Here is a 14685-nt window from a genome sequence, read left to right on the forward strand (position 1 = left end):
CTTCAGCCTATCACTGGCCGAGGCGGGACATCGCTGCGGCCGGTGATAGGTTGAAGCTGCGTGTGACGTGCCGGGCTAACAGGAAGTAAGAAGAATACAGCCCGGGGACCGAACACCTGTACTGAAACACCGGGGGAGCCTAGGCAGGTAAGAGAAAATTTGTTTTCTTTTATTTTTCCGCCCGGAACGGATAAAATAAGAAAAGTGAGCACCGGACATCTCCTTTAAGCTGATTTTATGGCTGTATTTTACTTTTAAAGTTACTGTGTGTGTGTGTGTGAACTCGGCCTTAGGCCATATAGGTTTTTTTTTTTTATCCGATTAAGGGAAAAATTCAGATGCAAAATAAAAAATTTTACAGACAAATCTACAACAGAATTTTTTATTAGATATAAACACAACCTATAGAAGCTTTTTACAATGACACATTTTAATCTGAATAATAATATCATAATCTTTGTTTACCACATGATCATTGAAAAAATTTTATGATTTGAAATTATTATTTCAACATTTTCTTTACTAGTGCACATGTCATGTTAATGTTAATTTTAGATTATTACTTTAAATGTAGTATTCATTATGACTTCTTACATGCAGTGAAAAAAAAAAGTCTGAAAAGATCTTTTAGTGTTTTGTTATTGAAGGCTGAACTAGTAAAGGTTAACAAGTTACATTTTATTATTTGTGAGAGAAAAGAGTTCTGTGTACAAGTTAAGTTTAACTGAGAAGTTATGGCTAGGAAGTTGTGACTTGAAGGTGCATGCTCTATTTTTATAGCATTTGTTAAGGTTTTGGTGGTTATTATAATGTGCTCTTGCTGGACTCTTCTTTATGTCCTTTCCAGTAGATGTTAATCTATTAAAGAGGAAGGGACAAATAAAGGAAAATAGTTGACATGCTCTCACCTTGTGTGCTTGGCAAATAATAGTTATTTTTAACCACATCTTGAATTGTGGTGACCATATCCTTTGAAAATGTAGTTAGCTCTCGGACATTGTTTATCATAAAAGCAAGCGTGGGTGATGTAGCCATTGCTTCCAGCTGATTTTTAGAGGCATTCTTTAGTCCCATTGTAATAATCCTGACACTTTCCTGTTTTAAAGCATCAGCTGATAATTGAACATCATCTAGAGAAGGCCCAGACGTGATCACAACAAGAACTGGTGGATACTTTGATTTATCTCTTAAATTTATTTCATTAAATAAGGATTCCTTTATTTTGCCAAGGGCATTACCCGTCATTAATGACCCTCCGCCAAAATCAAACTTATTTTTAATATAATTTATTATGGGGTTTTTTGCTTTGAAGGTAGATAGAGAGAAATCAACATTTAGGTCATCATTGTAATGTGCTAAAGCAATTCGATATTGGTTAACACCTATTTGCATTTGAGAAACTGTTCTTGATATAAAGGTTTTCACTTGGTTGAAGACATTTTTTCCCATATTATTTGAATTATCCACCAGAAATACAAGATCTGCATATTCCGGGACTGTAATCACAAAGAACAAATTAGAAATGAAATAGATCAAGGAGGAACCCATGCATTTGATGACCAGTATTTTGCATTGATAGGCTTACCAGTATCTTGACTAGATGATAGCTCCAGCCAGCTAGCCATCAGAAATAAGCCAAAAAGGAATCTCATTTTGAGAGCACCACAATGTAATTATCGAAGGGTTCTAAAGGTAAAAATGTATAGTAAGCAAGACAAATGTTAGTAACATAACAATATTGAAAAGGTAGGTACATATAGATACATAAAAAAACATATTGTAACACAGAATGGCATAAAATATATTTAGAATATTTAGAAAAAAATCATTAAGAATTTTAGACTTAAAAGGGACCTGATGATCATAGGTGGAGATTTACTTTAATGTGAAGCACTTAAAGACTGTCTATAATTTCAGGAAGCTTTTCAGGATAAGCTGCTATGTGTGTATACATGGGGGTAGCACTATTTCTAATGTTTAAGTTCCCCTTAGCTATTGGTGGAGATTAGCTTCTATGATGGCTCCTCTACGCTGCCAGATTCGGCAAGATGGATCACCAGACACTGCTTCAAATTGACAACTTTTCCCTATTTATTGTAATAGTACAATACCCATCATTGTGAAGAATTTTAGTCCCATCCATGAGGTTCCTATAAATGTGATATAAAGGCACAACTTGCTCATAGTGGGATGTATCCCCTAGTAGTTCTGCTCTGTGGTCTGCATGTAATTAAGGGCAGCATAGAATGGGGCAGGTCTGCTTTTCTATAAGTCAAAATTGCACAAAAAAGTTGCTACATGATATTAAGTGTCTTTTTTATATGCTTCTCGAGTCTTTTTTGCTAACAAATATTTTTCATAATCAGGGCAGTTCCATTAGGACATGGATATCTTCAAGGATTTAGAGGTATTTGCAAATCAGTCTCTAATAATTTTAGGTCTTAGGTCTAACAATTTGGCCTTAGACCTTAAACTTGATACCTTGTTAGGTGTGTCACTCTCCTATGCATTTACTTGATTTATGGTATATCCAGAAGCTTCAGACTATAACTTAATCTGCTATGCACAATCTCACTTAAAATGTGATGTCATGTTGGTGTCTTAGACCTTATTGGATTTTAAAGTCTTAGCCCAGGTTAAGTAAATCCAATGGTTGGGTCATGCCCCAGTAGATAGGTCTAAAATGTTCTCAGTTCTTGAAAGCAATTTCAATTATATAGTACTAAAATCTACTGCAAAGTCCACTTGCAAATTTTAGGACAACCACTGGATCACAAAAGTGACCTATTTTCTGCTACAATTAAAAGTGATACCCTAAAGAGTGTATCTCTCCCGGGGCTCCCAACAGAGTACAAATACTGAAGATGCTAATTTGGTAAAATGGGCATTACATTTTACATATGAATGGGGCTGAACAAACTTTTGTTGCACTCGCTATTTCCTTAATTTATTATGCCTGCAGCATTATTTCTCAAAAGGGTGCCTTCCCCTCATCAGCTCTCCTAGCACCACATCTTCCCATAAACTAATACAGGAAATTATATGCAAAATCTATTGCCAACCATAAACTATATTAACCATAAATTGCCAACTTAGTTAAAAATGTAATATCTTTGTTTTTTATTTTCTTTTCTTAAATATGACCCTCCAAAATCTGAAAATCTCAGGGCAGGCCTATAATGAATGTGTTAAGTCTGAATCTGATTGTTCACATTTAAGACATAAGGCAAATAATACAATCTGTAAAGAATCTTCAGTTGGAACCGTTTAGCCAACCATCGGCTGAGGGTTCCGTCAGGGTCCCGTCATCCAGGAGATCACAGGGGTTCCCAGTGGCCAGACCCCTGCGATCAGACACTTATCCCCTATCCTTTAGAAAAAGAACGCGTTTTTATAAAGTGCATAATCTCTTTAATTTGCAACACTACTGCCCAAGGCTCCATAGTCAAAACAGTGAAAAAGATGAGAGGGGACCCTGTCTCAGCCAGTGATTGGCTGAGCGGGCCATCACTTCTGTTCAGTAAGAGCACATGTTTGGGAGTAGGGGCCAGATCATGCTGAGGAGAATTGGCAGTCCTTGCAAGCTGAGATGAGAGCCGGGGACCTCGCATAGGAGATCGCTGAGAGGATTCTTGCTGTTGGACCCCCCCAGCGATTAGGTACTTATTCATTTTGTATGGTTTATTTTTTCAAGCATTTTGTAAGAACCAGTAAAACTGAATTCAACCTAAATGTGATTTCATCTAAAAGTAACACAAATTGTTACAAATTTAACTGACCTGTGTGTGTGTGTGTATATATGTATACGGTATATGCATATTTTTGTGTGTGTCCATAAAGATGAGGAGATTGTGAGCCATTTTGGGGAGATAAATTAATAAAACTGAATGCAATCTGAGTGCAATGTTGTTGAATATAAATAATGCAAAAAATAAAATAAAAAAAAACTGTTGTAACCTTCAATAGCAAACTAACTTAGTGATGGTTCATTTGTTCATTACCTGGTAATCCTGGACAAGTATTTCAGGACCATGGAGAGCAGTAGAGTTCTGGGAATATGAGGCAAATGATACTAATAAATAATGTCAGCTAATCCTATTATTATTCTGACATTCTAACTAAATTATATCATTGCTTGTATTTGTGGTCTACAGTAGAAATGCTGGTGTTAAAGCTTACCTATACAAAAAAAACAACAACATTATTTTTATCTCTATGGTTGCTGTGTGTGCTAAAACAATGCCTCCTCCTGCTTCTCCTTCTCTGACTTTGTTGACTGAGATGTCTAAATGCTCAAAGACAACCAGGACTCGACTGTCCATTTTTGGCTAATATCAGATGGGCCGATCCCCATTTTGGGCCAGTCCCTAGGCAGTGCAGTAAAGGGCTAGGAAGTGGCTAGCATTGGTGATGCACATCTCTGTAACAGTGCCCTAGTGTGTCCTGGCATTGGCACTCCAGTGCGGAGCAACCCCCCCCCCACCCGACATGAGTCAACGTAGCATCATTCAAAAGCACTGCAAGTTTCAAACCCCACCCTACACAGCCCATGAGGACCTTTCTTCCCTTTTTTTTTTTAAATAATATTTCTGTGGCAGCACTGTTGCTAGGCCAGCAGTGCTGGAACCAAATTCCAACGAGCCATCTTCTTCTTATTCCCTTTAGCTGCTTGGTGCCACCTCTTCTCATTCGGCACCAGTGGGAGTAAGAAGGTGTCATCCAGAAGCACTTCTCAGGCCAACAGTGTCAATGTAAGGTAGGTATTCATTACCAGAAAAGATTAATGAAAGCATCATGTACACAGCCTGGGGCCAAAGCCTTAAGCTCAGTGCTCAAAGAACACTCTACAGGTTGCTTATCTTAGAGCTGGACAATCATCTAATAGAAGGGACTCAATAGGACTTGTAATATTATATATGGGCTGCTGGGATTTATGTGCCAGGGCTGCCTTTTAGTCCCAGTCCAACCCTGCAGACAATAGAAAACAATGGTGCAGCACTCCAAAATTGCAAAAAAGTGTTAAAAAATTTATTCCTTCATGTCAAAATTCAAAGCGACGTTTCAGCTCCCCACTGGAGCTTTTTTCAAGCATGCTTGAAAAAAGCTCCAGTGGGGAGCTGAAACGTCGCTTTGAATTTTGACATGAAGGAATAAAATTTTTTACACTTTTTTGCAATTTTGGAGTGCTGCGCCATTGTTTTATATATATATATATATATATATATATATATATATATATATATATATATATCTTACAGAGAGAATTTAAGATATTTTTAAAAGTCTCCTACCTAGTGTCAGTATTCTTGTTTTTTAAGACATTATCCCAATTTTTATTGTTAAGGGCTTCTCTGAGTTGATCAAAGTTTGCCTTCCTAAAGTTCATTGTTTTTGTGGCCCCTCGAGAGATTCCCTTATGGCAGGACAAGCTATAATGTATTATATTATGATCCTAGTTGTATGATCTACCTGCACATTAGTTACTCTATTAGGTCTGTTAGTTAATATTAAATCCAGGAGGTTGGGCCCTGCACCAATTGGGACAGATAATTGTCTTTAGCTATGGTCAGAAACCTGTTTCCTTTATGAAATTCACAGGTCTCAGTCTCCCAGTTTATATCAGGATAGTTAAAGTCCCCCCATTATTATCACATCATTTTGATTTGCTTCCTTGTTTATTTGCCTCAGTAATTGATCTTCTGAATCTTCCATTATTTTTGGTGGCTTATAGCAAATCCCATTAGAATTTTTTTTATTTTTATCTCTATATAATTCTACCCATAATGACTCCACATTATTGTTTCCCTCCCGTATATCCTCCCACAGTGCGGCCTTCATATTGGACTTTACATAAAAGCAAACTCCTCCCCCTTTTCATTTTGTCTGATCCTTCCTGAATGGACTATAACCCTGTATGTTGACCGCCCAATCATAGCTATCGTCCAACCATGTTTCAGTTACACCCACTATGTCATAATTCTTCTCAGACATCCTATTCTCCTATCAACTCCAGTTCCTCTGTTTTATTGGACAGACTTCTGGCATTAGTCAACATGCAATTTAATGGTATATGTTTTTTCTTCCTATGAAGCCTATCCCTATTAACTGTTCTAACCCCTCCCTCTGCTCCACCCCCAAGTACATTAATAAGTCCCACCTCTCTATCTACGCTATCTTCGCCCTCTATGTTATAGGTTCCCACCCCCAGTCCTTAGTTTAAACACTCCTCCACTCTTCTGGCCATCTTCTCCCCAAGCACAGCAGCACCCTCCCCATTGAGGTGCAGCCCATCCCTATGGTAGAGCTGGTATCCGACAGAGAAGTCCGCCCAGTTCTCCATGAATCCAAACCCCTTCTTCCTACACCAGCTTCTGAGCCACTTGTTTACCTCCCTAATCTCCCGCTACCTCTCTGGTGTGGCTCGTGGTGCAGGTAATATTTCAGAAAGTATTACCTTTGAGGCCTTTGCCTTAAGTTTGCCGCCTAAGTCCCTGATATCATTTTTAAGGACACTCCAGCTACCTCTTACTAGGGCTGTGGAGTTGGTAGATAAATGTTCCGACTCCGCAGTTTTTTGTACTTCCGACTCCGACTCCCTGACTCCTCTGTATTAATATGTGAATGTATTTATAAACACTTACAGTTGAATCCAATAAGCTGTTCCACCAAGTTCTTCTAAGCTCTTCTAGCAGAGAGAGGTAGTTGGGCAGAAGCTGCTGCCTTCTCCTTTTTGTGTGCTGATCTGCTGGTGAAGATAGAGCAGTGGGAGGATCCAGGAAGGGGCATTTATTATAAAACATGATTTCCCTAGTAGAATCCCATAGACATGTTTAAAGTTTAAGCTAACAATCAGAGTTTACAAGTTTTTATAGCCTTAGCTGAATGGCAGCAGTTTTTCCAATGGATTGCAGCTTCAGTCTTGAACTATTGACCCTCCATTCCCTTCACTTATACAAGTGTCTCTAGTCCTGCAAAAAACATATTTACTTAATCCCTGATCAGTGAGAGGCTAGGTTACCCATGGGTTCCCTATAATAGCAGAACACAACACTATGGAAAGTATAAGTATTGCCGCTCCTAATTGTGCGTTGGGTGCCATATAGTGAAGCACATGAAAAGCATGCTTCTTCACGGTCACTTAACGTGTTCGTTTTGTGGTTACGTGAGGCACTGCATGCATTGGTCTTTATTCTTACAGAAGAGAAGTCATTAATTATAACTTCTTGTGAATTGGGACATTTAAACTTGCACCCCTGCACTCCTCCTTCCATTCCTTACTGGAGCAGACGCCCCCCTGGCGGTCAAAGGCAGATTCCTGCTGCAGTACTGCCAGCTCTGAAATAGCATCCCCCTCATCTGCCAACCAGGCAAACTTGTTGGGGTGTGCCAGTTCACTACTAGCCTCCCTGACACTTTTCCCTCTACCCCATTTTCTAACTGTAACCATGCTAGCTACCTGACTGTCCTGCACCTCCATCCCACTATCCTCCCCCCACCTCTACCCCAGAGAGTACTTGCCCAGTGAGCAGCAGACTCCTCTCCAAATTGCCAATTCGTCTCAGTGTTGCCAGTTGCTCCTCTAGATCCAGGATCTGGGCTTCCAAATGAACAACTCACACACATCTAGCACAACAATATGCACCCTCAAACTGCCATTCAAGGATTGCATACATCATGCAAGATGTACACTGGACTGCATTTTCCAACATGGAGGCCATCTTGGTTTTGGGGATTGTAAAAATAAGCACAGAAGCAAAAGATTTCAATTAAACTCCCTGAATTTAAAGTCCCTTAATTTTAAGTCCCCCTCATTTTTATACTTTCACACACTTGTATACTTTCATACGATCGCCAGCTCACACAATCGCTTATTGTACTTGCTTTTATAGTTACCAGTTACCACTTCTCTGTTGCACTGCCTGGAAGTGAATGCAAATGCTGGATGCTGTCACCTCTTTGCTCTGTTATTTATTTACAAAGACTGCAGACACTTTAAGGCTACAGCCTATGAGCTGCTGGGACAGGATCCAAGCACTTGCATGCACATTGATATAACATAATAGTGCCTATGGGGTGGGTGGGACTTGAACTCTACTGTCAGTCACAGTCTGTGTCATGCTGATCACAGTGGCTTAAGGACTTTTACAGGGACCACAATTTATAGTTGGGTATGGTGATGAGGGGGCTGCACTGAAGATAATGGTGGTTGTAGTTTCTCCTGGGCACACTCTGCATAGTGTCTGGCCTGATGACATTTTGGAGTTTGTGTTATGGTGAAATGAAGTAAGGAGGCCAAACACTGTGATCATTAAAAGAGGTAACAGTGTTTAGTGGAACAACTCATTCTTCCACAAATGGAGGCATATAGTCTCTGGAACAATATAATATGCAGGTTATGGCTGGAGCAGGGTAACTCACAAAGCTGGTGTGAACTAGGTTACCTGGAGCTTGTTCTCTTTACTCTAGATCATGTGCTTGTCACTTGCCATCTTTGTAGAATGCCCTGGAGCAGATCCTAGCTAGTTGGCTCCCAATTTGTACCAAAGTAAGTCTGTACTCAAAACCTGTGCTTCTGTTCTCAACAGCAGGGCGGATGTATTGAGGCCACTGAGGTCCTAGGATGATGCTATTTAACCCTTGTGCAGGCTTTGCTCACTTACTGTTTCTCCATCTACTCTCAGGTGCAACCAGGTAGAGATGACCAAGATGATGTTCTCAGCAGAAGGTGGTATAGTCCCAACCTATCCTGGCTCTCTCACTGTTATAGGGAGAGAGGCTAATTTGTTCCTCTCCCCTCCACACTCTACACTAGACTAAGGCCATGTTCCCACATTGGAATTTCCGTACAGAATTCCGCTTGGAATTACAGCACAGAAATTCCGCTGCAGCAGAGTCCCGTTGAATTCAACGGGATTCTGCTACACTGAAATTTCCATGCCAGATGTTTCTGCAGCGGAAATTCCAATTTCCGCGACTGCAGAGAGAATGAACACATTCATTCTTTCTGCGGACTCCACATGGAATGCATAGCCATCTATAAGACAGCACATTTCTGTGTGGTCCTAGCGCCAGCATAAAGCCTTCAGTTTGCAGAGTGTCCACACGGAACATATCCTAACACTTACTTTCTGAGACAGGCTTAGAGCTTCCTCTTTTTTTTTTTTTCGTTTAAAAGTTATTTATGGAGATTAAGCAAAACCTGTACAGAGGAAAAGTTGACCAGTTGCCCAAAGCAACCAATCAAATTGCTTCTTTCATTTTTTATAGGCCTTTTCAAAAATGAAAGAAGTGATCTGATTGGTTGCTATGGTCAACTGGTCAACTTTTCCTCTGCAAAACTTTTGATAAATCTTCCCCATTGTTCAGTAGAAATTCCATTCTAACTTTATTGTCTAGGAAAGTACAATTTCAGCTATACATACAGTACAGACCAAAAGTTTGGACACACCTTCTCATTCAAAGAGTTTTCTTTATTTTCATGACTATGAAAATTGTAGATTCACATTGAAGGCATCAAAACTATGAAGTAATACATGTGGAATTAAATACATAACGAAAAAGGGTGAAACAACTGAAAATATGTCATATTCTAGGTTCTTTAAAGTAGCCACCTTTTGCTTTGATTACTGCTTTGCATACTCTTGGCATTCTCTTGATGAGCTTCAAGAGGTAGTCACCTGAAATGGTCTTCCAACAGTCTTGAAGGAGTTCCCAGAGATGCTTAGCACTTGTTGGCCCTTTTGCCTTCATTGGTTCAGGTCTGGTGACTGTGGGTTCAGGTCATCTGGCGCAGCACCCTATCACTCTCCTTCTTGGTCAAATAGCACTTATACAGCCTGGAGGTGTGTTTGGGGTCATTGTCCTGTTGAAAAATAAATGATGGTCCAACTAAACGCAAACCGGAGGGAATAGCATGCCGCTGCAAGATGCTGGGGTAGCCATGCTGGTTCAGTATGCCTTCAATTTTGAATAAATCCCCAACAATGTCACCAGCAAAGCACCCCCACACCATCACACCTCCTCCTCCATGCTTCACGGTGGGAACCAGGCGTTCACCTTTTCTGCGTCGCACAAAGACACGGTGGTTGGAACCAAAGATCTCAAATTTGGACTCATCAGACCAAAGCACAGATTTCCACTGGTCTAATGTCCATTCCTTGTGTTCTTTAGCCCAAACAAGTCTCTTCTGCTTGTTGCCTGTCCTTAGCAGTGGTTTCCTAACAGATATTCTACCATGAAGGCCTGATTCACACAGTCTCCTCTTAACAGTTGTTCTAGAGATGTGTCTGCTGCTAGAACTCTGTGTGGCATAGACCTGGTCTCTAATCTGAGCTGCTGTTAACCTGCGATTTCTGAGGTTGGTGACTGGGATGAACTTATCCTCCGCAGCAGAGGTGACTCTTGGTCTTTCTTTTAATGGGACGGTCCGCATGTGAGACAGTTTCTTTGTAGCTCTTGATGGTTTTTGTGACTGCACTTGGGGACACTTTCCACCTAGAATATGACATATTTTCAGTTGTTTCACACTTTTTTATGTCTATAATTCCACATGTGTTAATTCATAGTTTTAATGCCTTCAGTGTGAATCTACAATATTCAAAGTCATGAAAATAAAGAAAACTCTTTGAATGAGAAGGTGTGTCCAAACTTTTGGTCTGTACTGTATATATGTACCAAATTCAAATAGTTGTTCTTTATATTTTATTATTTTGCAAAAAAATTGTAATTTTCTTACACAATAAAACAAGACCTATAACTCTTCTATTTTTCTCTTCGCACAGCTGTGTGGGACTTGTTGTAGTTTTAGGCTTTTTATAGTTTCATTGGTACCATTTAAAGGGGTACTCCGCCCCTAGCATCTTATGCCCTATCCAAAAGATAGGGGATGAGATGTCAGATCACGGGAGTCCCTGCCTTCCATAGACTTGTATTGAGGGGGAGGGCTGTGACATCATGAGGGGGTGGAGCCATGACGTCACTATGCTCCGGCCCCTGTATCGCCGGTAATTATGCACAGAATGAGTTTGCTCTGTGCAGTAATGATAGCGGGTGCTGCAGCGGAGATCCCAGGGGTCCCCAGCAGCGGGACCCCTGTGACCTGACATCTTATCCCCTATCCTTTGGATAGGGGATAAGATGCTAGGGGCGGAGTACCCCTTTAAGGGTATATATGACTTCTTGATCACTTTCATTTCTGTTTCCTTGTTTAATAAAATACAGTGATTCTAGCATCCTTTGTTTAAAGGGTACCTCTCATCAAAAAAACTTTTGATATATTATAGATTAATGTATGCAGAATAACTTTACAATTGTATGTTATTAAAAAATATGCTTCTTTCTATTTAATTTTCCACTTTGAAGAAATGAGCACTAGGGGTCTCCCTACCAGTCCTGGCAGCAAGCATTTCAGACTCATGCTGGAGTCCTAAACACTACGAACTGCCAGTCTGCTTTGTTCACAAAGGAGAACACTCAGAGCTGCCGGCCTGCTTTGTTCACAGCCTGTTTGGCTGTGAACAAAGCAGGCTGGCAGTCAGAGTGTTTAGGACTCCAGCATGAGTCAGAAATGCTTTCCGACAGGACTGATCTGGAAAAATACAATAGAAAGAAGCATACTTTTCATTTACATGCTTTTGGAAAGTTATTCACCATTCATTAATCTAAAATATATCAAAAGTTTATTTGATGAGAGGTACCCTTTAATTATAATTTGTATAGTGTCTACCATGTGAGGTAAATAATGAGATCACTTTAGAGTTTGGATCATTTTGGACATGGCAATACCAAATAAGTATGCTTTGTTATATTTTTTTGTAAAAATATATTTTGTAAGAAGAACATGCATTTTCTATCTATTATTTGAGGATAGGGTTTTTTTTATATGATATTTTATTAAAAATAAATTTTTAGTTAATACCACAAGAGCACTAGAGCAGATGATCTCCTGCTCACTCATATAATATACTGCACTACTATTGTAGTGCAGGTTTTAAGCCTGTTAGCATTCATTTAGATGTGCTGGAGGCACAGCTGTATGCATGTGTATTCATGGCAGACCTTGGGACCTTCATTAGGTCTGCCATGGAAAACCAATAGTAACTGGAGATCCTGTTGCTAGGCTGCCAATGGGGTGACAGTTCACCCAATTTTTTTTCACATGTAAAGGGTTGCAAGGGATGCAAGGGGTTAAACTACCAAGAGCAGAGAATTTTCCACTCCTGATAGTTATATCAGCAGCCCGGCTATCATGAGTTATCGCTATCCCTGTCACAGAGATTTGTATTGTTTTTTTTAACCCGTTCTATTAAAATATGGGGGCTAGAATGTATCACTGCAATGACCACATATTGATGGTAATTAAGGGGTTAAATGTTCGGTTCTGTATATTTTGGTGCACTTGATAAGTAGTAAAAACACCATTCCTTAGGCCACTCAGTTCATCTACATTTTTTCTATCCTCTATCCATAAAATAAATACTGGCTGAGGGAATGTTATCAGTTTTATTCCAAAAATAGTTCAGTGTTGTTACACTTTTATTTCCCCCTGTAAAGCAGACGGGATCATTATGTAGTGTGTTTATTTACTTTTCATCTAATTTCGTCAGATTCTTTGTGCTACAGCAAACTGATTTTTAGCAGACCCAATCTAAAGTTCATCTGGGCCAAATTCAACATGCGCTCCTGTCTTCCTGCCAGCAAATGTTGGGCAGAGAAACTTGACATATGAGATGTTTGCTAGGGAGATCTAATGACAAAGAAGCAGACAGTGGAGAGGGGGATTTCCACTATGAGAGATAGAGAAAAACCCAAGAAAGCATAAACACCCCCATTCTTCTACACAAACTTTTCAAAAGTTTGATTCTGCTGATTCGCTGAACTCTGCCAAATATTTCTTGCTCTAGTGTATCTATGTACCCATGGGCTGCTTGAAAAGGAAAATTAAAGAGTACCTGTCATATCCCACAAAAATAAGTCAGATGTTCCTCAGTACCTAATCCTGATCATTTCAATATATATTTCTTTGTTTATAGATCCTATATTTCTCTCACAAATACTGTCTATCTGTTACTCATTCTGTTTGTTATTCTGTGACTTAGTGAGGGTATATCCTCACTCTGCATGACTCATCTTCCTCCCTGAGTCTGCTATGCTGTGCTGATCTGTAACCCCATCCTCTTTGTTTTCAGGCAGGAGTTTAATAGAACAGGAGTGAGCACCCTCACTTATTGGACTTTGTCTCAGCCTGTGCCTCAGCTTGGACTAATATGATGTTTCAACTGAACAGGATTATGTTCTGGATGGTATTATTTTTTAAAAGCCATGTTTTATTTTTATTTTTTTATAAAAAGGAGATATCATTTATTATTAGAGAGGTTAATGTTTTGCCGAGATGTACAACATATAAAAGGAATAAATAAAAAATGGCAACCTTAACTTCCAATAAAAATAGATTTTGCACTGACAGAAAAGATGTAGAATGCTACCATCCCCCCCCCGCAATCTCCTGCCGAGCGCCTGGATTTTCACATGAATGATGCTGTATCGACCACTGCACAAAGCGGTGGCCAACACAACCTCTCTATGTATTTTTATGAGAGATCCAGAGATCCAGAGTTTGGAGATCCCAGGGGTCCCAGCGATCGGGCTCCCTATGATCAGACACTTATCCCTATCTTGCAAATAAGGGATACGTTTTTTTTCACACTGGACTACTCCTTTAACCTCTTAAGGACCCAGCCATTTTACACCTTAGGACCCGGCCATTTTTTGAACATCTGACCACTGTCACTTTAAACATTAATAACTCTGGAATGCTTTTAGTTATCATTCTGATTCCGAAATTGTTTTTTCGTGACATATTCTACTTTAACATAGTGGTAAAAAAAAATTGTAACTTGCATCCTTTCTTGGTGAAAAATTTGAAAATTTTAGGAAAAATGTGAAAATTTTGCATTTTTCTAACTTTGAAGCTCTCTGTTTGTAAGGAAAATGGATATTCAAAATATTTTAATTTTTTTTCACATATACAATATGTCTACTTTATGTTGGCATCATAAAATTGACAAGTTTTTACTTTTGGAAGACACCAGAGGGCTTCAAAGTTCAGCATCAATTTTCCAATTTTTCACAAAATTTCCAAACTCCCTATTTTTCAGGGACCAGTTCAGGTTTGAAGTGGATTTGAAGGGTCTTCATATTAGAAATACCCCACAAATGACCCCATTATAAAAACTGCACCCCCCAAAGTATACAAAATGATATTCGGTCAGTCTTTTAACCCTTTAGGGGTTTCACAGGAATAGCAGGAAAGTGAAGGAGAAAATTCACAATCTTCATTTTTTACACTCGCATGTTCTTGTAGACCCAATTTTTGAATTTTTACGAGGGGTAAAAGGAGAAAATGTATACTTATATTTGTAGCCCAATTTCTCTCGAGTAAGCACATACCTCATATGTCTATGTAAAGTGTTCGGTGGGCGCAGTAGAGGGCTCAGAACCGAAGGAGCGACAAGGGGATTTTTGGAGAGTACGTTATTCTGAAATGGTTTTTGGGGGGCATGTTGCATTTAGGAAGCCCCTATGGTGCCAGAACAGCAAAAAAAAAACACATGCCATACCATTTTGGAAACAAGACCCCTTGAGGAACGTAACAAGGATTTAAGTGAGCCTTAATACCCCACATGT

The 14685-nt window shown here is 39.5% G+C and overlaps 1 protein-coding gene across 5 annotated transcripts in view; it reads right to left on the reverse strand.

Moving 5' to 3' along the window:
* Positions 1-14685, reverse strand: part of LOC130273601 (collagen alpha-6(VI) chain-like) — a 199568-nt gene that overhangs the window by 128252 nt on the left and 56631 nt on the right. For 2 of the 5 annotated variants that reach the window (XM_056520677.1, XM_056520675.1), the window contains exons 2-3: positions 1586-1686; positions 909-1496 (exon numbers count right to left, since the gene is read on the reverse strand). In XM_056520677.1, coding sequence (XP_056376652.1) covers positions 909-1496; positions 1586-1652 — 655 coding nt within the window. In that variant the 5' untranslated portion in view covers positions 1653-1686. Of the gene's footprint in view, positions 1-908; positions 1497-1585; positions 1687-6641; positions 6671-14685 lie in introns of those variants that run through there. The other 3 variants (XM_056520676.1, XM_056520679.1, XM_056520678.1) reach the window with 3 other exon arrangements.

The sequence above is a fragment of the Hyla sarda genome, chromosome 5, assembly GCF_029499605.1.
Source record: "Hyla sarda isolate aHylSar1 chromosome 5, aHylSar1.hap1, whole genome shotgun sequence".
NCBI classification, from domain to species: Eukaryota; Metazoa; Chordata; class Amphibia; order Anura; family Hylidae; genus Hyla; species Hyla sarda.